The sequence below is a fragment of the Xenopus laevis genome, chromosome 1L, assembly GCF_017654675.1.
Source record: "Xenopus laevis strain J_2021 chromosome 1L, Xenopus_laevis_v10.1, whole genome shotgun sequence".
Lineage (NCBI taxonomy): Eukaryota > Metazoa > Chordata > Amphibia > Anura > Pipidae > Xenopus > Xenopus laevis.
This window is the reverse complement of record NC_054371.1, coordinates 17,493,870-17,518,598: the sequence shown is the minus strand read 5'-3', so window position 1 is coordinate 17,518,598 and position 24,729 is coordinate 17,493,870. Positions and strand designations below refer to the sequence as shown.

Below are 24,729 nucleotides of genomic sequence, written 5' to 3'. Positions count from 1 at the left end.
TCATTTATTCTGGTACTTTCATTCGCTTTGTGGGCTATCACAGTGCCCTCTACTGGAGAGAACCCCCTAATGACATAGATAGGGTTGCCACCTTTAATGGTGAATATTACAGGCCTGGGCAGGAATGGGTGAGTGAGGAGGTGGGTCCATGATGTAAAGGGCATGGTTGTGATGTAAATGGGGCATTGGGAGACCTGACATCATAAATTTAATTAAAATATAATTTATTGAGTACAGCAGGTGTCTGTGGGTTAAAGGGGAGCTGGGAGAAAGGTGAGGAAGGCCCTATGCAGAAAGAGCTTACACTCTAAAGGGAAGGGAGTAATACACAAGGTGTGGGAGTGGGCAAGATTGAATTAAGTGGGTGAGAAATGTGGTACTGTATGTGATGTTGCGTTTGGTAGTTAAGCAGAGTGAGGGTAGGCTTTTCAAAAGAAGTGCATTTTAAGAGATTTCTTGAAAGCAGAAAGGTTGGGAGAAAGTCAGACAGACCGTGGGAGAGAGTTCCAGAGGAGGGGTGCAGCCCTTGCAAAGTCTTGAATGCGAGCATGTGATGAGAGAAGAGTTGAGTAGCAGGTTAGTAGAGGAGCTTAGTAAGCGGTTGGGTGAGTATATAGAGATGAGTTTAGAGATGTAGGGTGGGGCAGAGTTATGAAGTGCTTTGAATGTCAGGGTCATTAATTTGAATTTTATTCTGAAAGGTAGCGGAAGCCAGTGCAGGGATTGACAGAATGGCGTGGCAAAATCCTGTGTAGAGCGTGGTTGGAAATCCCGGACCCGGGTCGCTGGCAGCGCGTAGCAGACGTTATATTCTAAAAAGCGGATGAAGGCTAACATGATCCGCCTGCACCCGGGCCCGGGAATCGGCGATCGGCAGGACGCGGCTGCCCTGGCAATGGAGGATACAGCGGCGGACAGGCGAGAGCAGTTGATACCGGAGTAACTGAGCTGTGGGTAACCCTTTTGCTGTCAAGCACAATCTGCTCACTGCACAACTTGTACCCTCACACCCACGGACTGAGACTTCTGTACTGCACACTTAAGAACCAGCAAGCATTTTTTTAACGTCATCGGTGTCATTTTTTCTGAATAAAATTCATTGTGTACGCGACTGTGACAACGCAAGACTTGTTGTCATTTGCCCTAATGGTTCCTCTTCTAAAAGTCGAGAACTTGGGGCCCGCATACTTCCCAACATCCGAACATATGATCCAAGATCCGAACAGCGGGACGTCTTTACCTGCTATCCAGGACGGCGGGACAGGCTGGTAAAATCGGGACTGTCCCGCCTAATCCGGGACACTTAGGAGGTAGAGGGGGTGTCTGAGCACAAAGATAAGCCTAGGGAGGAGGTTAGTGTAAGAAGTTTAGAGACAGAAGAGTTGTAAATGTTGTTGACGGGTATATTAAAGTCACCTAATATGATGGATGGGATGTTAGATAAGAGAAAGTAAGGAAGCCAAGCAGCAAAGTTGTCCAGGAATTGTAACTGTGCATCTATTCTATGGACTGTCTGTATATGTAACTGTTATATCTCATATTTGTATTTCCTTATTCTGTAAAGTGTTTTGGGAGACATTGGTGCTATATAAGTAATAAATGCAAATATTAAATCTCTTGATACTCAAAAACAACCACAAGATGTCAAGTTGTCTGTTTCTCGATTCACTTTCCATAGCAAATAAAGTATACAAAATTTTCCTGCAGAATCGTGTTTAGTACAGAGTAATACCTGTATGTAGGGAGAGTTGTATGGGATCTCTCTGTACAGATTAGGAGTTATATGTGTGGCCTCACATAACTGCTTATATTCCCGGGACAACTGACTAGAAAAGCATTTTGGTGGAGGACATACACTCCTCATTCATATGCATAAACATATGGAATTCTGGGTAAAAATGTACTTGAAATACCACTACCCTGTCTCCATGTATTCTAATTGGAAAACCCTGTCCTACACTTTAAAGCCAAAATGATAAAACTTTTCTACAATTTGGGACTCAATCAGCATGTCACCCTGGCTGTGCTTTAAAACTCCGTGAGTGGGGTTCAGCCACTAGGGTATCCCCTGAAAATAGAAATTTTAAAAGAGATGGTGGGATAACTATCCAGAATTCCTTATTCTTGAAATCTGACTTTCACTAGTCTGTGCCTTATTCTGGCTTCCCATCAGTCAGATGACAGGGGGCTTCCCAATACCAAGGCAGCAATCTGGCAATCTGTGGGTTCTGGCAAATGCCAGATGGGCTGCTATAAGGTTCCATAGAAAGTCACTATTTAGTGGGCTGGTAGGGGCTGTTTGGGCCTCTGTGTACCTGCAATGCCAGGGCCTATTTTAATTCTCAGTCCAGACCTGAAAGGCAGCTTAGGCAAAACAAACCCTGCAAGCTGAGCCAGTGGCAATATACGTGTATAACAAACCTACTGGGAATATCATGTCATGCTCTGTAGCTTTATCATGCAAATAACTCACTGGCACAGTAACAGGGAGCTTTTTGTTCAGCTCTGTATCACTGTGTGAGAGGTAACTCCCTGACCTGCTGACAGTAATAATCTGCTGCATCTTCTGCTTCCATTCTGCTGATTGTAAGAGTGAAATCAGTTCCAGACCCACTGCCGCTGATCCGCTCTGGGGTCCCTGTGTGTCGGGTGCTTGCCAAATAGATCAGCAGCTTTGGTGCCTGCCCTGATTTCTGTTGGTACCAGGTTATAAAACTGTTTCCAGCACTGCTAGTAAGACCGCTACTGGCTTTACATGTGATGGTGACAGTTTCTCCTGGTGACACAGAGACATAATCTGGAGACTGAGTCAGTACATTCTGCCCATGGAAACCTAAGGATATAAAAAAGCAGTACTAAAGTAATTTATTCACATGATAAAAAATCCAAAGGTAAGTCTATATAAAGTTCTAAATCACTGAGAAAATCAGTGTGAGTAAATGTATAATTACCGGGAACAGAGAGAGAGAAGAGAGCGGAGAGGACAAGCAGTAAGTATCTCCCCATACTGACAGTAGGAGCAGTGTCAGGTGCAGATCACTGAGACGTCACATAGGAAATAGAACATTTATAGCATCTTATATCTACAGGGAACTCACCACACACTTTGTGTATGCAAATCAACATAATAAATAAAAGTGTCTATGTTACAGAAAGCTTTTCCTGCAAATTTGATCTTAAATAAATTGAATTGACTGGATTACTATACCTACTAAGCGACTTTGGTTTTTGGATTCTGTTGGGTGGCACAATATAATCGTTGCATTTCCTTCCTTTCAATTTGTAGATAGTTAAGGCTCAATCAACATCCATGGATGAAGTATAGAGAAACTAGCAAGGATCTTCTTGACAACATAAAAAAAGTTATTATCGAGATAAATCTGGGAGAGGCAAGAAACAGGAGACTATCTGACTTTTCCTTTTTTTGTGGTTTTTCATTGTTTTCATTTTTGACAACTACAGTGTTTATACCAGATGGATATATCCCTAAGATTGTTTACAATTTATGGACACAAGAATTTAGGTTAGAGTTTGTCAGACTGTGGGCTGCCAGAGGGTTTCTATGCAGTTGATGTGGGGGCTCAAGCTTAGTTACAGTAAATTGTGAGGGAGGCTGGATGTTTATGTATCGTTATAGCAATTCATTAACAATAGTGGGAGTTATACTGGGGATATACTGAGCTTGAAGCAGAAGAGCAAACTCCTCTGTGAGTTTTTCTCTCGAAAACAAGTAAAAACAGTTTGCTCATCTTCCCTTTGATTTACTAACATTTTATAATAATAATTCCCTAATAGAATGCTCCTTTCCACTGGAAATAGCTTGGCCTGTTATTGGCTAAAAACTGTACAATTATCACAGATAATCCACCTATCATTCAATAGTAATGTGATGGGATTAGAATTATAGATATTTATCACTACTATACACAATTCAGCAGAAACAATGCCCTATCATAAAGTATGGCAGAACTGATGTTCCCTTTAATTTTTCTGTATGTAAATTTGAAGATCCCTTTATTTAGAAACTGATTATGTCCATTTAATAAAAAACAAGATATTGTTTATGTGCAATTTATGTGCATGTTAATTTTAGGACCACATGAATTTATACTATAAACTCTTGATTCTTAATGCTTTACAATTGCTGTTATCAATGATATAACCTGATACCAGCAGAAATCAGGGGAGTTACCAAAGCTCTAAGGCATTGAGCCCCAACCAGTATCTCACAAGTAACGTGTTACTCACCAACCCCTTGGATGTTGCTCCCAGTAGCCTCAAAGCAGGTGCTTATTTTTGAATTCCAGGCTAAGTATCAACTTATGTTTGCATAAAAACCAGGTGTACTGCCAAATAGAGCCTCCTGTAGCTGCCAGCTGCCAGGAACTTTTTGCATGCCTCTGTTGTTCCCCAACACTTTTTATTTTTGAATGTGGCTCACTGGTAAAAAAGGTTGGGGACCCCTGCTCTAAGGAATCCCATGTGCAATAAATCCTGTATAGAACATAAAGCCTGGGATTTTTTAGTACATTGAATTCTGTATTTTATTAAATTTTTAATCTGATCTGCATTCAAGCTGAAAGGGGAGGTTTTCGTTCAACTCTGTATCACTATGTAAATTGATGCCAACCATTCTGCAGGTGTTTGCCCAATAGATCAGCAGCTTTGGTGCCTGCCCTGATTTCTGTTGGTACCAGGCTAAATAGCTGTAAGAGCGGCTTACAAGGCTGCTACTGGCTTTACATGTGGCCTCGACTCCCAGAATCTTCTTTTAAACAACAGCTAAAGAGACTAAGCTTGGATATGTTTGATATGCACGTATATATATCCTGATTGCTTGGGACATGGGTTTTTCTAGATAAGGGAGTTTCCTGTAATTTGGATATAGAAACCCCTCAAGCCTTCTAACAAAAATATAAACCCAACAGGATTGTTTTGCCACTGATAAGCATTTATGCAGCTTATTAGAGCCAATAGGCTACACTTTTGATAGTTATGAATACTTTTCATTGATTCATTCTCTTCTATTCTGACTTCTAAACTACAAGAACATTGACACTCCAAACTATATTCATTTAAATTAGAATTTCACCTTTAATACAGGGAGACCCATTTATCAAAATTCAAATTCAAGGAGTTTTAGAGGTTTTTGAAACCATGAATACATTGCTCTCTAAAATTATGAATACTATGAAAGTTATTAAAAGCTCAGACTGGAAAAAGCACAAACCAATGGAAAAAAAGGATTAACGAGATGCAAAAAAAATACAAAAAACCTTGAAAACCTCAAAGAATTACTAGTGAAAAAAATCGGAGAACCTTTGGTAGTCCGAATGAATTAAAAATGATACAATCGGATCAGCACACCTCCCATTGACTTCTGTAGGAACTCAAAAGCTTTTACTTGCTGAAGTTTTTTCGACTCCCAGAATCTTCTTTTAAACAACAGCTAAAGAGACTAAGCTTGGATATGTTTGATATGCACATATATATCCTGATTGCTTGGGGCATGGGTTTTTATAGATAAGGGAGTTTCCTATAATTTGGATATACAACCCCATGAGCCTTCTAACAAAAATATAAACCCAACAGGATTGTTTTGCCACTGATAAGCATTTATGCAGCTTATTTCAGCCAATAGGCTACACTTTTGAAAAAAATCGGAGAACCTTTGATAGTCCGAATGAATTAAAAATGATACAATCGACCTGCCATTGACTTCTGTAGGACCTCAAAAGCTTTTACTTGATGAAGTTTTGTATCAGAGCTTTTTGTGGGTATAACACAATTTTTTTAGAGTTTCAGAAACTTTTTTTTAAAAAAGCACAAATTAAAAAAAAAGTTAATCTGGAAAAAACAAAAAATTGGAATTTTCGTAAATGAGCCCCTAAGTGTCTAGTATACAGATGTAAATCTGTTGGTAATTAGGTTCACAAATTTCCCTTTTATATTGCTATTTGAATTCTTGTCCTATTCTATGGGTCCTGAGCTTCCAAAGAGAACATAGATTCCAGCAACGTTCAACACAGTTGGCAGACTCAACTGCCAGAGTACCAAAGGATCTCCCAGTAGCGTTTAGTCCTTGAGGTACTGTGAAATATTATATCATATTAAATATTAAAAATATTAACTGCTAAATAAGTGTAAAGATTGAGTTCACACTTCTTGCTTTCTACAGCCACTAATTTGCTAAAAAGGAAAAATGCAACAAATATAAATAATACTAGTGATGGGCGAATTTGCGCTGTTTCGCTGAAAAATTCGCGAATTTCACGCGAAATTCGCGAAATGGCGAAAAATTCGCAAAATAGCACCGGCGAATTTTTGCTGCGAATTTTCACGGGCGTTTCGTGAATTTATTCGCTAACGGCGAATCGCGCAAATTTGCCGCGAATTCGCACCTGGCGAATAAATTCGCCCATCACTAAATAATACATTATTGGATAACACATCTGACAACTTATTATTGTAGCTTTAAAGCATGCTAACAGTTCCTAAACTATTTCCTTTGTGTTACCTGTGTTACCAATATACCACCAGAACTGTAGTCTATCCTTTGCTGTCCAGTGAATTATGAATTATGAACCCCCAGAACCCCCATAACAGGATGGTACAGTGACAATTCCATGTATAATACCCCCAGAACTCATAGCAGGATGAACCTAGTGGCAATTCCATGTATAAATACTCCCAGAACTCATAGCAGGATGGCACAGTGACCTTTTCATGTACAATACCTCAGAGCTCATAGCAGGATGGCACAGTGGCAATTTTAAGTATAATACCAACCAGTGACAGAAACTTACAGGTCAGTAAAGAGCTGAGGTGACAATGAATGACATACTACATGTAGCAACACTGCACATATGGACTTTGGCAGGAAAATCAGCCAGGAATAGTCCAGGTTGAGCAGATAGGTATCTCTTTCACCATCTTTTAAAATGAGCAAAGCAGGTGCTGCTGTGAATTGTGGAGTCTGACTCACCACCAGGTAATGGGCAGACAAGACTTTTCATCCACTGCAGGGTCACTAACCTGTCACACCTATTAGTTAAAGCAGTGTATTTCTGTCCAGTAAGAATTTGACTTTTTAAATAATATAACTGGACTGTTAAATATTGGGTACTGAGAAATTGGTTATGCACCAGGCATAACCAATGTCTAAATACCCAATATGTTTGTTGATCACAGAACTTACACACATTAATTAGAGATACAGAATATTCTACATGGAGTCAGACATCTCCTTGGTTTTTAATCAGCTATAATCAGATAGGTAGCATTATTGTCTGGGGTCAGAGCCAGGAGTGCAGATATTATCAGACAAATGCTGCATATCATAACAACTAAATGGCCAAATTCTATAGCTTCATGAAGCATTTGTAATTAACACAATCATGTAATGAAATAGTAAATTAAAAGGAATCAGATGAGATTTTTTCATTTGTTACTAAAAAGACAACTGTCAGGAGTCCATGGGGAAGTATCAGAAGAGCCCAATGGCATGTACAGTATCAGAACAAACTGGATACTGTACAGTATCAGAACAAACTGGATACTGTACAGTATCAGAACAAACTGGATACTGTACAGTATCAGAACAAACTGGATACTGTACAGTATCAGAACAAACTGGATACTGTACAGTATCAGAACAAACTGGATACTGTACAGTATCAGAACATTACTGGAATAATAATAATGGCGACCTAGGAAACACGGTTGATGGGAACCCAAAAAGGCAGGCTCAGTATCACGGGTTGGGTGACATGGTCATATTTGGATTGTAGTTAATGGACTGTTTATATTCTCTGCTGTGGGTCTGTAATCAAAGTGATTATTGATTAAGGATATGACTTAATTATATCTTTGTGTCCATGTGTTAATATAGACAGAGCCCCAGCCATGCAGTTTGGCAGATTATGACACAACAGTATAATTGTTCATTTGATTTGGTATTTGGTTTCCTCAACTGAACTTTGGTGTGATCACATCTTACTGATCTTCCAAATAACAAATCCAGCTAGGATCACCTTTACCTTGACTTAGTCTAATAAACCTATGGGATAATTGCTTGGATAGCATGAAATAGTAAATCTTTATAAGCCACATGATGTGGTTCCTGTGATCTGTTAGAATCCACCAGCTTAAGATGGTCTGTACCACAAGCATAACAGCAGTTACAGTAAAGGGCAGCTACACAAGAGAGGACAAAGCCTCAGATAAGGATGCTGAATGTCCTTTCCAAAAGTTAGATCTTAGATTATTGAGACTTTAAAAACATGAAGGGTCATCTTTAGTATATGAGATTTTTGATGTAAAGAGTCCAAGATTCCAAGAAGACCTACAGTTCTAAACTGCTCAGTACCACTGAGCAGTGGTGTCTTTAGAGAGGCGGTACAACTTGTACTAATTAAGAATTCTGAGACAATATAGAAAAGTATAAAATTATAACTAGATTGAAGCCACATGGAGCTTTGGTTAGAGAATGTATGTGGGAAGCAGTGGAGCTTCATAGGTTCCTAACTGAAAATAATTCTGCAGATGTCTTTTGTTTTCTTCCTCTTCTGTACTTATGTTTTTGTTCAGCTCTGTATCACTGTGTAAGGTTCTCTGAATCCCTGCTGGCAGTAATAGTCTCCCACATCTTCTGCCTGGAATCTGGTGATCTTTAGAGTGTAATCAGTTCCAGACCCACTGCCGCTGAACCAGTCTGGGGTCCCTGTTTGGCGGTAGGTGGCCCAATAGATCAGCATTTTTGGTGTCTGCCCAGATTTCTGTTGGTACCATTGTAACCTGTAGTAGGGTCCTGCCAAAAGGTTGGTAGGAGATTTACATGTGATGGTGACAGTTTCTCCTGGTGACACAGAGACATAATCTGGAGATTGAGTCATCACAATCTGCCCATAGGAACCTGAGGATTAAAAAAATAAATCAGTTATAAAACAATTATATGCGCAACAAATCCAAAGGTAAGTACTGTGTATATAGTTCTAAATCACTGGGGAAATCAGTGTAAGTGAGTGATGATATAATTACCTGGAACAGAGAGAGAGAAGAGAGCAGAGAGGACAAGCAGTAAGTATCTCCCCATACTGACAGTAGGAGCAGTGTCAGGTGCAGATCACTGAGACGTCACATAGGAAATAGAACATTTATGGCATCTTATATCTACAGGGAACTCACCACACACTTTGTGTATGCAAATCAACAGGAGCAGATACATTTCTGTGTTACACCAGGGAACTGTATTGCACTTTTATATCTTGTTAGAGAATCTAGAGAAAGAGGGGGGGCACATGAGATTTGGGCAGATTTGGTTGGTGCCATTACCATCTGTAGGTTACATTGCCTGTATAACCCAGAAGGCCGGGTTGGAGAAACAGAAAGGATCACAAGAAAATCTGACAACAATTCTTGGTTAATTCTGACAGAGAAGTGAATCTTATGTATAGTATGACAATTTATATGTTTTCTCTAACGGCCTATTAACTTTATCGGGGATCCCCAACTTTTTTTTTACCCATGAGCCACATTCAAATGTAAAAAGAGTTGGGGAGCAACACAAGCATGAAGAAAGTCCCTTGGGGTGCCAAATAAGGGCTGTGATGGATATTTGATAGCCCTTATGTGGAATAGCAGCCTTGGTACTTAGTTTTTATGCAATTAAAACCTGCTTCCAAGCCTAGAATTCAAAAATAAGTACCTGCTTCGAGGCCACTGGGAGCAACATCCAAGGGGTTGGAGAGAAACATGTTGCTCACGAGCTACTGGTTGGGGGTCATTGATCTATATGATGATCTCCTGTTTACTTTTACCCAAGAATTTGGAATTAAGGAGGGAAAAAGCCCTACTGCCCCCACAATGTGTTTTTCAAGCACCTGCTGTTATCTGTGTTCCCTCCACTTTGTTTCATAGCTGCAAGGTCCTGACAATCCAAGGTTGATTTACTAATGTAACCACGATTACCAGTAATTGCTAAATTGGTTGAATGTGACAAGGTGCAGAAGAGGTACTTACAGTGTCGTACTGGCCCGGCGGGACACTGGGAAAAAACCCGGTGGGCCCCAACCCTCATGGGCCCTCGCTGGGCCAGACCCCCTCTCCTGATACTTGGGGTTTTTTTTTCAAAAAGTATTTTAAGCGGCGCACATCGCCGTGTGCGCATGCGCGCTGAGTGTCGCTGTGTACGCATGTGCACTGAGGGGCACTGTGTGCGCATGCACGCCTTCATGCACGTCACATCACAGGAAGGGGACGGGGGGGCTGGAGGGGGTCCTGGTCAGCAGCCTCCAGTCTGACCCTGGGTACTTGCACTCATACACCTTCCTTGCCCTTAACAATACTTGTGGGGAATGCTAATGAGGCCACCCAGTCTGTACTGAAGAGCTCTGGATTGAGATCAAGAGAGGAGAGATAGATCTGACATCAGCATAGAGGTGATATTGGTATTGAAAACCATATGAGTTGATTAGTTTGTCTGGGGAAGTATAGGGAGAAAATAATAAGGGGCCCAGGATAGAGCCTTGAGTAATCCCAACAGAAAGAGGTAGGGGAGAAGATGATGCTCCATTGTAGGAGACACTGAAGAATTGAGTACTGAGGTAAGAAGAGAGATAGGCCAGAGGTTATTGAGATTATAGGGATCAAGAGACGGGTTTTTTCAGAATGGGGATGACAACAGCATGTTTTAGTTGAGAAAGAAAGATTCCAGGTGAGAGTGAGAGATTAAATAGATGAGTTAAGGCTTTAATTAGACAGGGATTGGCATTGCAGAGATGCTTGGAAGTAAAAGGATCAAGTGGGCAGGTAGAGGTGAGAGGAAGCCAAAAGTTTTGAGACCTCAAAAGGGAATGTGTAATTGATTCTGGTACTTTCACTTTCTTTGTGTGTTCCCATAATGCCATCTAGTGGAGAGATAAAACCTTTATGCCATAGGTAGGGCTGCCAGGTTTTGGGTCTTATATTACTGGCTAGTGCAGGTATGGGTCAGCAAGGGAGTGTGTCAATGAAAAATGGGGGGTATGTGAGGTAAATGAGGTATGGGGCATCATGACATCATCAGCCAAATTAGAATGTAATTTACTGAGTAGGGCAGGTGTCTGTGGGATAGGAGGGGAGTGGAATTTGGATTTATCAGAGGAATGACTCCTTCAGCATTCTTCTCTATGGTCATAGAGGGAATATCTATTTATGACTCTACTTCTTGTCCAATAGGTGTATAGTTAGTGATAGTATAAATCCATATCTCCTCTGTACCTCCTTACTCTTTAAAGCACTTTGAGAACCCTACTAAAAACAACCACAAGATGTCAGCAGGAACCAGGTTATCTGAAAAAGAAAAGTAGAAACATGGTATAAGAAAAATTCCTGCTCAACTGTGTTTAGTACAGAGTAATTCCTATGTAGTCAGAGTTTTCTGAGATCTTTCTGAGCAGACTAGGAGTGATATTTATGGATCCATGAAACTGCTCATATCTCTTTTGACGGCTGACTAGAAAACAGATAAACTCCTCATTCATAATCGAAGCATAAGTAAGTAGGAAGTCCAGGATAGCTCCTAAAATTTCCATTTATATAGAATACCTCTAACCTGTCCTGCACTGATAAACTCCAAAAAGGCAAAAACTGATCTGCAGCTTGGAATCCAATCAGCATGTTGCCCTGGCTCACTGGGTGAGGTTCAGTCTCTAGGAAATTCCATGAAAAAAGAAACTTTAGGAGTGATTGTGGCCTTCCTTCCCAGAATTCCTTCTTTCTGACATCTTCACTAGACCACTCCCTTTCCTGGTTTCCAATCAGGCGACTGTAACATAATATGACGGCTTGGTTTGCTGACCGGAGACATTATAGGCAGCTACCATGACGGCAGTTTAGGCAGAACAAACCTGCAATAGGGCTGAAACCTTCCTGTGACCACAATGTCAGAGGGGTGTGCCAGTGATGTTGTGGCAGAACGAGATACATCACAGGGACGGGGCTATGATGATGTGATCAGCAATTGGCTGTTTGCCATGTCAATCAATGGGGAATGGCTTCTGGGGTCAAAACAGTCTGCCCGGTTTTCCATAAAAGGAAAACCGGGCAGACTGTCTTGACCGCGGCAGCTATTCTGAAAACCGGGCTGTCTGGGTCAAATCTGGACAGGTGGCAACCCTACCCTGCAAGCTGAGCCAGCAGAAATTTAGAAGCTGAGGGGGGATACATATTCAGCTCTTTCTCTTATTATTTGAGGGAAAATAAACACTGAAAAACACATCAGTCCATTTTGATATAATTAATAATTTAGTTATTTTTTTAACACCAAAGTTTGCATTTGTATTCGGATTACCGAGTACTGGAAATATATAACTTAGATATCAATGATAGCATTACTTAGCCATAGCCATTTAGTGGCACATTCCTCTAGTGCAAATGGTTTGTAAGTCCTCCTGTCACTGGTACCAACTAGCATGTGAGTTATCATAGGATAAGCTAGGTTTTATATTGTCTTTAGTTTAGTTCATTTCAGCCAAGCACTGTGTAGGGGATCAGACAAGCCTCCCCCTTGTTCTGCCTGTGACATCACTGAGCCTGGTTACAGGCAGGGAAATGGCCAATAGGCTGAAAGCTCCAGAGGGAGGATTCAGGAAGAGCCACCAAATGCACAGGGTGGACTGACACAGCTTATAAAAGGACCCCTGCTGTGGCATACAGTCAGAGCTAGTGTGTGTGTGAAACTGTCCAGGAGTTCAGACAGGCTGCTGTTTGTGCTAACATAGTTGCTTAGTAACATAGTAGATTTGGTTGAAAAAAGACACAAGTTCATCTCTTTAAGTCGATATATAACCTGCCTAACTGCCAGTTGATCCAGAGGAAGACAATCCATTTGAAGCCTCTGCAATTTGCCTCAGAGGGGGAAAAACTCCTTCCAGACTCCAAGATGCAATGGGACCAGTCCCTGGATCAACTTGTACTATGAGCTATCTCCCATAACCCTGAATTCCCTCACTTGCTAAACACCATCCAATTACAATACCCTCTGCTAAGCCATTAATGAACAAGTTAAATAAAAGTGGACCCAATACTGAGCTCTGAGGGACCCCACTAAGAACCTTACTCCAAGTAGAGAATGTCCCATTAACAACACCCTCTGTACCCAATCCTGTAGCCAGTTTCCTATCCATGTGCAAATGACTTCATTAAGCCCAACAGACCTTAGTTTAGAAAGCAGTGGTTTGTGGGGCTCAAATGCTTTGGCAAAATCCAAATAGATCACATCTACTGATCCCCCACTTTCCAGCATCTTACTTACCTCATCATAATAAGAAATCAAATTCGTCTGACATGACCTATCCTTCATAAAGCCATGCTGATTGCTGCTCATAATGCCATTCACTAGGACATCATTTGGAATGTGATCCCTTAACAAGCCTTCAAGCCAACCAATTTGCTGTGTGGCATTTGATCTGAAAGAAAGCCCCTTGAAGTACAGAGAGAGCCCATCTGCTTCCCTGCCAATCTGCTAGAGACTCAGGAGGTGATCTGTAATCCCCAAAGTGACAGCCTCTGAGAGCAGCCTGGTGAGTGAACCACCCAAGGGAGGATATTAGCAATGCTACAATTGTGGGGCCCCTGTGTAAGAACAGGTCTTGTTTGTGCACTACTAAGTGGCTACAAAGTTCCAAAGGGAAAGGTATTTTTGAGGAAAGGTAGCGTTACCTAGAGAATGTGAGCTCTTCGGGAAAGGACATTTCATTTGAATTGAACTGTTCCTTGTTTAATCCCTTCCTGAATCGATTGGGACTGTGTTATAAAATGACTTTGTTAGTTAGAGAGTAAGTGGGATATCTACTAGCAAGTTAGATAGGTCTGCAGTGTCCCCGGTACAGGAGTGTTGTATGTATTAGACTGCCCAGTTTCTTTAATTTACCTTTTTAAAGTAAACTTTGTAAAGTTATATTGGTTTACTGCAAATTGTGTGGTTAATTTTCCTGGTACAATTCCCCTGAGGTGCTATTCCTCAGTGCCCACTAGGTGGAGGTACTGCTTTGTAAATCCAAGTATCCCAATGTCTTTCACCTAACTGCAAAGAGTTAAAGAGAGAACTGAAGAATTAAATATGCAAGTGTAACACCATTCTACCAAAGGTGTCGGAAAAGTGTTATAACTGTAAATAAATTCTTTTTTTAAGTAAAATAAATATAATTTGAATTTGTGTATTTTTAGAGACCCTTATTATGAGTGCATTTATTTTAGAAGACACTGATTTCGGATCTCCTTAAGTATCTGCAGCTTGTTGCAATCTCTGTCAAGTTATTCTAGATTTGTGCCAAGTCTTCCCCTACTGAGAATATCATGTCATGCTCTGTAGCTTTATAGAGTATCATGTAAATAACTCACTGGCACAGTAACAGTGTTTTTTTTGTTCAGCTCTGTATCACTGTGTGAGAGGGAAATTGTAACCCTGCTGACAGTAATAATCTGCTGCATCTTCTGCTTCCATTCTGCTGATTGTAAGAGTGAAATCAGTTCCAGACCCACTGCCGCTGATCCGCTCTGGGGTCCCTGTGTGTCGGGTACTTGCCCTATAGATCAGCAGCTTTGGTGCCTGCCCTGATTTCTGTTGGTACCAGGCTAACACATTGCCAACATTGCTACTGGCTTTACATGTGAGGGTGACAGTTTCTCCTGGTGACACAGAGACATAATCTGGAGACTGAGTCAGTACAACCTGCCCATAGGAACCTGATGATTAGAAACAAAAATCAGTAATAAGATAATTTTACGCACAACAAATCAAAAGGTAAATACTGTGTTGTGGGGAAATCAGTGTAAGTGAGTGAAGGTATAATTACCTGGAACAGAGAGAGAGAAGAGAGCGGAGAGGACAAGCAGTAAGTATCTCCCCATACTGACAGTAGGAGCAGTGTCAGGTGCAGATCACTGAGACGTCACATAGGAAATAGAACATTTATAGCATCTTATATCTACAGGGAACTCACCACACACTTTGTGTATGCAAAGCAACAGGAGCAGATTATACATTTCTGTGTTACACCAGGGAACTGTATTGCACCTTTATATCTGGTGGGAGAATCTAAAGAAACCGACCGGGGGGACAGATGAGATTCGGGCAGATTTGGTTGGTGCCACCAGCAGTTTGTGCTCATTCACTTCTATCTGTAGTTACATTGCCTGTATAACCCAGCAGCCAGAGATGGAGAAAGAGATCAGAAACCATCTGGCAAATACCCAGTAATATTTAGTATATACAGTACACAAATGATAAACTTGCACAGACTTGTGGGGATTGCCATGATCTCCCCTGTCTACACACTGACATCAAGGATTCTTGAATTTCATGTTTGTCTGGTAAGATTTCCAGGGTTCCATTAGCAGACATCACGGGGTTACGATATATATCAGGCACTAGTGTATAGAGAAAAATAAATAAATAATATTAAGATTAAATGGTATTAAATACATAGTAAAGTACTGAGTGTACTGAGAGCAGATTCCCCCTCTGTAACTGTGTACATTGCTCTTTTGTACATTCGCCATGTCAATCATAGGGAAACCATGTGGGAACCGTAGTGCAGGAAATACAAATAGAGTGATCCATTAATAAATTAGCATATACAATTGACAATATTATATAAAATAAATATATTATATAAAATAGCAAGATGCATAAATAATTTCATGAGAATTATTATTAAAATCCCCCAAAGTGAACATATTCGGTGTCCAAAGGTGAATATTGAATACTATAGTCCATAATTGGAAGCTTAAAAAAATAAATAAAAAAAATAAGTCCATAAGGGCTTGAAAAAAATCCTTAAGTGCAAAAGAAAAAGTCCACCATTAACAGTTACCTAAAAAGGAAACACCGCTTGTAAATTGAAATAAAGTAACAAAAGTAACAATTAAAATTAGGATTAGGCAATTGGCAACATTTGTAAAAGGCGACCAGTTGTGTCCAATATAGGATCAATCTGGCAACCATTGGCAATATATATTGATATGTACCTTCAAGAAATTTTACCCAATTTAAAACTGTGTTTGATTGACAGCACTGAATTCCTGAACAGATTGGAGAGTATCACTATGTCATCGGGTGAGTTCCTACTGTGTTCCCTGGATGTTAAGGACCTTTTTACCTCAATACCCCATGATGAGAGGATTGAATGTATTCATACATATTTGGCTCAAGGGAGCTTACTCAACCATATGGTTCATTTAGTATGTGATTTACTTGACCAGGTCTTACAGAAAAATTATTTCTGTTTTAAAGATGACAACTTTTTACAGTTACAGGGTTGTGCCATGGGTGCCACAACATGGCACCTGCCTATGCCAAAATCTTTATGGATTTTTTTTACATTTTTTTGCTAATGACCATTTTTCCCATCTGATTCATGCCTACATGTGGTATGTTGATGATACATTCTTCCACTGGACATTTACAAGGACAGAACTTGATGAGTTTCTGACTTATTTAAATGGGGTACACTCTACTATTACTTTAGAGACCAGTTCTACTGAAACACATTTCCTAGATGTTAATATTACTTTCACAGGTACTTCATTTACTACTTCTGTCTATACTAAACCTACCAACAGAAATAACTTTGTAAGACCAACTTCATATCATCCCCCAGGCCTGTGTAAGGGTCTCCCAAAAAGCCAGCCATTACTTGTGAGATGTATTACTTCACCTGATGAATTGTATGAGAAGGAGTCTATGATATGCTTAATACATTTTTGGAAAAGGTTATGATAGAGGCAGTCTTGAAGCTTCTAGAATGAGTGTATGTGCTATCCCTAGGAAAGAGTTACTTGCTAAAAAGAATATAAATGACAAAAGGTCACAAAGAATCCCTTTCATTTTTTCATATGATAGTAACTCTATATCCATTCGTAATGTTATATTGAAATATTAGGCTATTTTAAGTAGTGATCCCAAATATGGACACTTGTTCCAGTCACCACCATTATTTTCGTATAGACGGGGCAAGAATATCAGTGAACTTATTAAACCTAAACCCAAATATGATTCAGGGAATCATGGCCATACCAGGTTTAATTCCAATGGTACCTTTCCTTGCAGGAATTTGCGGCCATTGCAATGGGATAATCCCAGGTAATACGGTAATACATCCGCCAATGAGGTTCCAAACACACGTTGAAAGGGTTCTTTACGTGTGATAGTAATAGCATGATATATTGCATCAAATGTCCCTGCGGTTTGGCTTATGTTGGACAAACATCCAGATCCATCAAAGTCAGACTAAATGAACATAAGTCCACAATACGTAATTATAAAGAGCATTTGTGGATACACGTAAGGTGACAGGTGCAGTAAACAGTTCGTTTTTATAATATTATCATGTTAAGCACTCTAATTGGAAAGAAGCTTTTGCAGTGTCTAGTAGTTCTAGTTTGAATGCTTTGGAACCTCCTTCCAGATGGCAAGAGAGAGAACAGAGAATGAGACAGATGAGCACACTGAGAAATGTCTTTTGCTATGATATTTGCACGATGCATAATGTGTTTCTGGTAGATTTGGGAGATGGGTGGGAGAGGTTCTCCTATGATCCTTTATGCAGTTTTCACAATCTGCTGAAAAGATTTTTGTTCTGCGACTATGCAGTTTCCATAGCGTGATGTAGCTGCAGAGAACATTCTCGATGGTTCCTCGATAGAATGTTGGGAGAATGGGAGGGGGAAGACTGGTTTTCTTTAGCTTCCATAGAAAATGAAGGTGTTGTTGAGCTTTTTTTGTGATAGAGTTGGTCTTAAGGGTCCACAAAAGGTTGTCTGCCATTTGCTCTCCTAGGAACTTCACACTTTTTCTTTTGCACTTACGGATTTTTTCAAGTACCTATGGAATTATTTTTTGATTTATTTTTTGATGCTTCCAATTATGGATTATAGTATGCAATATTCACCTTTGGACACCGAATATGTTCACTTTCGGGAATTTTAATGATAATTGTCATGTAATTATTTATGCATCTAGCTATTTTATATTATTGTCAATTGTATATGCTATTCATTAATTTATCACTCTATTTGTATTTCCTGCACTACGATTCCCACATGCTTGACAAAGAGGCATATCCCCAAAACATTGTATCCTGCACAATAAAACAAGCAACTTGAATGCCTTTTTGTGCCGATATCTTTTTCCAACTATAATAGAGCAACATTACATACTATAGGTCTCTCCTCCTCCTCCAAGCCTGAAGAACACCAGCAGATGTCCCATGCTGTAACCAAGATCAAGTCTATGTTTCTGGATCTGTTTGTCTCATTTTTAAACTAGAATAAATACTCTTCTTCCTTCAAGAAACCTTTTTTTGGTGGATAAAAGATAACTTACATTGCCAATATGTTTCTGATTAATGGCAAACAACAAATATATAAACAAAGCATTCTGTTTCACATAAATATAACCTAGTTCAGCTCATCTTGCGATTAATTCATGAATACATATAAAAATACACATTAGCCCTCTCATGCCTATAATAATTGCCCATGCCCAATGTCCACTCTCTTTTTACCCACACCTTAATAGACTTTGTATCTGTTGCATACTAGCATGACTAATGTGCCTTGCCCCTTATGATATTATTATTATACTTCAACATGTGTTGCCTTCACCAGCTTACAGTAAAACGACATTATCCAGCAATCACTGGGTGCCTGTATCACCAACGCTTGGGACAGGAAACATCCAGTTATCCAAGTAAAGGATTCAGAATATTGCATTAACCACAGACATGCCAGTAAGATCACTGCATGCCTTCCAATATTTGAAAATATAAAGATGCACAGCTTTAACTGCCATGAGCAGCACAGCTGCGAAACTTTTGGACAAGCCCACAATGTGGCCCCACTCCCCAGCTACCAATTCATGATACATTGTGGCCCCAATGATTTCACAACACACGGTTGCCCACGGTAACTAGAAGAGTAGATTCCACAAACAGCTGTTTTAAGAGACAATTGTAAATTTTAAACAAGGTATCCAAATTGTCTACAGTAAGATGAAATCTACAGAAAATATCATTCCACCCATAATGGTCAGCAGTACAATTTAATGGAATGTTCTTATATGTGACAGTCTTTGGCTTTGACCATGATAAAGATTCCTCACTTGAGGTGATGCCTGCTGCATTGTACATATAAATACTAAACCAGGAAAGTTAACAGATAATCATTCAATAGTAATATCAATACAGGATAAGCATGGAAAATTACATTTCATTAAAAAATAATTCATCATCAGAATAAATAAATAAATGAATCATCACAACTCAAAATATTAGAGTGCAAGTGTCACTTGCCAACTTTCATATTAATTCTGGTTGGGGTATGTCATTTACCAAAGATAGCAACTCATATAAAAACCCATTTTTGGATTCAAAGTTCACTGTCAGCGTTGAGCAAGTTTTTTCTGATTTATTTCACAAGCCAAGTACCCAAAATACTCTTCTCTTACCCTACACACATCTCTTCTTATAAGTAAGGAATTCTGGATATTCACTATGGGATCTGTGGTCCTGGGAATGGGAACTGAACTGCTTTGCTGATCAGTTTATGTTGCACAGTGTTTGTTTGTTAAATTGCACAAGATCTGCAGGGGACACTATGGCTTTTGAGAAAGTGACTGTTTATTGACATGAAATTTATTAACTCTGTATTCTCCCTGCCCTATGTTGCACCCATGTGTCACTAAAGTAATTCAATTAAGCTTTTGGACTATACAAATATGTCATTTATCCTTTGTCTGCTCGGGCTGAGGTGTATCCTGCCATACTTAGTCTTATATGAATTATAACAGATTTCTATAACCAGAACAAATGCACAGATCCCCAGTGACATTGTGGGATTTTCTGAGTAAGTTCTTTCTCTTGGAAGTAGTGCACAACATTATGATCTGTGTAAATCTGACTCCAGGTCCTTTTGTTCCTGCAATTGGAGTTGGAAACTTTATGCAGAGTTTTCCAAGCACTAAACAATTTTGTTCTTAATCCCTATGTCTGATTCCAGTGTAATGTAATGGAACCAAAATGACATTAAGGGGCACATTTACTAAGCTCGAGTGAAGGATTCAAAGTAAAAAAACTTGGAAGTATTTTTTTGGGTACTTCGACCATCGAATAGGCTACCACGGCCTTCGACTACAACTTCGATTTGAACGATTCGAACTAAAATTTGTTCGACTATTCGACCATTCGGCCATTCGATAGTCGAAAGTACTGTCTCTTTAAAAAAACTTCGACTACATACTTCGGCAGTTTAAACCTACCGAGGTACAATGTTAGCCTATGGGGACCTTCCCCATCAGTTTTCTAAGGTTTTTTTGCTCAAAGAGAAATCCTTCGGTCGGTCGATTAAAATCCTTCGAATTTTTACTTTGATCGATCGATCGTAGTACTTGTTTTAAATCCTTCGAATTCGAAGGATTTTACTTTGAGGGTCAAATTCGAGGGTTTATTAACCCTCGATATTCGACCGTTAGTAAATGTGCCCCCAAATAAGAGCAAGATGCCTGACATAGTGCAGGTAATCAGTATCCGCAGAGGTGAATCCTCTTGCATTTATAATTAAGTTTTTATTAGTAGAATTCTCATTGGTCAAATGTGTCCCATGTGTTTTTCTTCAACTTCAACTTTAGAGGACACAGTGGAACAGCTTTATGGTTGGATTTAGTGTCCCTTTAATGCAAAACTCAAAATGATTGAAAAATCACTTCTCACTTCTCTTTCAGCTGAATACCATAAGAAAAGCCATTTGTGTAACCCACAGCTCTGCCATTGTCTCTATTATTAATGTTGCATCGTGACATGGCTATAAAATATTTGACAAAAAAAGTCATAATTATGGGTGAGACATAATGAGAATCGGTTGAACTGTTCTGTGCTGTGTAAGTTACTACTGGAGAATTCCAGCAAGTCTTTAATATTAGTGACCCACTTATATCAGTGTATTAACCCATTATCTGAATTCTAATGTGACTTTTATGTTTCCTGCCCACCAGTCTAGTTGCTTAAATTTTGATTAGTGAATTTGATGCTATGGGAAGTCAATCTCCCACCCCACATGACTTTCCTTTGTTCCACAGACACATATTGATCTTTAATTGGAAGTTCTGAGGCAGATGTGGCAGATCACATGGAGACCAGTTTAATACATAAAGATAAAATGTTGGGTTCACTGTTGTTTTAATGTTGAATATTATGAAATGCCTATTCCAGTGTGATTTCCTCTCATCCATTATGTTTTTTTGCTACATTTGCCTCGATTATGCCCAATGATTAACTATATGTTTTTTTCATGCCATGTGTTATGGGTTTGGGCAGCTGTACAGATGTGAAAATGAATAAAATAATTGCCAGGGCATCCTGGACATCACAGGCATCTGATTAAAATATATCAGTCTCCATTTAAGATTTTTATGAAACCAATAGAGACAGAGGAAGTTGGAAGTCAATGTGTAAAAAGTAAAGGTACAGAACCTTGTAATAATTATATTAGCAAGGAAATTTTGCTGACACCCCAATGTTCTATATCCTGCACCTGTCACTTGTATACAATTGTATAGTCTTCCCCTACTGAGAATATCATGTCATGCTCTGTAGCTTTATAGAGTATCATGTAAAAAACTCACTGGCACAGTAACAGGGAGGTTTTTGTTCAGCTCTGTATCACTGTGTGAGAGGGAAGCTCCTACCCTGCTGACAGTAATAATCAGCTGCATCTTCTGCTTCCATTCTGCTGATTGTAAGAGTGAAATCAGTTCCAGACCCACTGCCGCTGATCCGTTCTGGGGTCCCTGTGTATCGAGTACCTGCATTATAAATCAGCGGCTTTGGTGCCTGCCCTGATTTCTGTTGGTACCAGGCTAACAAGTTGCTAACACTGCTACTGGCTTTACATGTGAAGGTGACAGTTTCTCCTGGTGACACAGAGACATAATCTGGAGACTGAGTCAGAACAATCTGCCCATAGGAATCTGAGGATTAGAAACAAAAATCAGTAATAAGATAATTTTACGCACAACAAATCAAAGGGTAAATACTGTGTATAAAGTTCTAAATCACTGGAGAAATCAGTGTAAGTGAGTGATGATATAATTACCTGGAACAGAGAGAGAGAAGAGAGCGGAGAGGACAAGCAGTAAGTATCTCCCCATACTGACAGTAGGAGCAGTGTCAGGTGCAGATCACTGAGACGTCACATAGGAAATAGAACATTTATAGCATCTTATATCTACAGGGAACTCACCACACAGTTTGTGTATGCAAATCAACAGGAGCAGATTATACATTTCTGTGTTACACCAGGGAACTGTATTGCACCTTTATATCTTGTGGGAGAATCTAGAGAAACAGGCCGGAGGGACAGATGAGATTCGGGCAGATTTGGTTTGTGCCACCAGCAGTTTGTGCTCATTCACTTCTATCTGTAGTTACATTGCCTGTATAACCCAGCAGCCAGAGATGGAGAAACAGATCAGAAACAATCTGGAAAATACTCTGACCCAGAAGTATTTCTAATATTAGTAGAATGGGGGAGATCATGGTTCTCCCCACAAGTTTGTGCAAGTTTAATATAGTATATGCACAAACACGATCATCATGATCTCCCCCAGTCTACTCTGATAAATAGAGTGCAAATACACTGGCACCAAGGAACCTTGAATTTAATGTTAGAATGGTAGGGTTTCAGGGTTCCATTAGCAGGAGTCGGGGGGGGGTACGATATCTATCAGGGGCTAGTGTATAAAGAAAAATATATAAATAATATAAAGAAAATGTTTTATTAAATACATAGTAAAATGTGAGTGAGAAGTCACCTCAAACTACACCAATAACCTGGTCTTTGCTGACATCTTGTGGCCAGTTTCAGGTATAACAGAAGAATCACGTTTAAGACCATGTAAGGCCCAGCTAAATGTGACTGGAGAGAGGGAAGACTTTAGAACCTCAGAAAAGCACAAATACAATCCTATGGACTCAGTATATAAGGAGACATTCAGGGCCTGTACTTTAGGTCTCTACTCCTCATTTGAGCCATTTAATTCCATGCTGTAACCAAGATCAGGTCTATGTTTTTGTATCTCTTTGTCAAAACCTGTCATTTTGGGCTATTTTAGTAGACAAAGGATTACTATTACTATATATTTCTGATTAATGGCAAACAACCGATATATAAACAAAACATTCAGTGGCATTACTAGATGTTACTGGGCCCAACAGCAAATTAGTTTAAGGGCCCAGACATATCAAGAGTTTGTCCTGTTTTACCAATATATTTTGAAATTGCTCACTAATCAGGGCTTCGTGAAGGCTCCTATACATCCTGGGCCCCCTGCAGCCACAGGGTCTGATTACTCTGTAGTTACGCCCCTGAAAGCATTCTGTTTCATATAAATATAACCTAGTTCAGCTCACCTTGTGATTAATTCATGAATACATATAAAAATACTCCTTAGTCCTCTCAAGCCTGGAATCACTACCTATGCCCAATGCCGACTCTCCACTCACTCATGACTAATGTGCCCTTGCCCTTTATGCTCATTCTTTCTGATTTACTTCACAAGACAAGTACCCAAAATACTCTTCTCTTACCCTACACACATCTCTCCTTATAAGGGAGGAATTCTGGATATTCACTCTGGGATCTGTGGCCCTGGGAATGGGAGCTGAACTGCTTTGCTGATCAGTTTATGTTGCACAGTGTTTGTTTGTTAAATTGCACAAGATCTGCAGGGGACACTATGGCTTCTGAGAAAGTGACTGTTTATTGACATGAAATTTATTAACTCTGTATTCTCCTTGCCCTATGTTGCACCCATGTGTCACTAAAGTAATTCAATAAAGCTTTTGGACTATACAAATATGTCATTTATCCTTTGTCTGCTCAGGCTGAGGTGTATCCTGCTATGCTGAGTCTTATATGTATAATAACAGATTTCTATAACCAGAACAGATGCACAGATCACCAGTAGCTTTGTGGGATTTGGGAGGAAATTCTCTCTCTTGGAATTAATGCACATTATGATCTGTGTAAATCTGATTCCAGGTCCTTTTGTTCCTGCAACTGGAGTTGGAAACTTTATGCAGAGTTTTCCAAGAACTAAACAATTTTGTCCTTAATCCCTATGTCTGATTCCAGTGTAATGTAATGGAGCCAAAATGACATAAAGGGGCACATTTATTAAGCTCGAGTGAAGGATTCGAAGTAAAAAAACTTGGAAGTATTTTTTTGGGTACTTCGACCATCGAATAGGCTACCACGACCTTCGACTACAACTTCGATTTGAGCGATTCATTCGACCATTCGATACATAATTCGGCAGTTTAAACCTACCGAGGTACAATGTTAGCCTATGGGGACCTTCCCCATCAGTTTTCTAAGGTCTTTTTGCTCAAAGAGAAATCCTTCGATCGATTGATTAAAATCCTTCGAATTTTTACTTCGATCAATCGTAGTACTTGTGGTAAATCCTTCGAATTCGATATTCGAATTTGAAGGATTTTACTTTGAGGGTTGAATTCGAGGGTTTATTAACCCTCGATATTTGACCCTTAGTAAATGTGCCCCCAAATAAGAGCAAGATGCCTGACATAATGCAGGTAATCAGTATCCGTAGAGGTGAATCCTCTTGCATCTATAATTAAGTTTTTATTAGTAGAATTCTCATTGGTGAAATGTGTCCCATGTGTTTTTCTT

The 24,729-nt window shown here is 39.6% G+C and overlaps 1 gene segment (V, D, J or C); it reads right to left on the bottom strand.

Annotated features, from left to right (window-relative positions):
- Nucleotides 1-14,419: 14,419 nt before the first annotated feature.
- On the bottom strand, nt 14,420-15,026 carry LOC121400514. The segment is given in 2 exon segments: nt 14,420-14,727; nt 14,838-15,026. Coding segments are annotated over 2 exon segments (363 nt in total).
- Nucleotides 15,027-24,729: the final 9,703 nt, after the last annotated feature.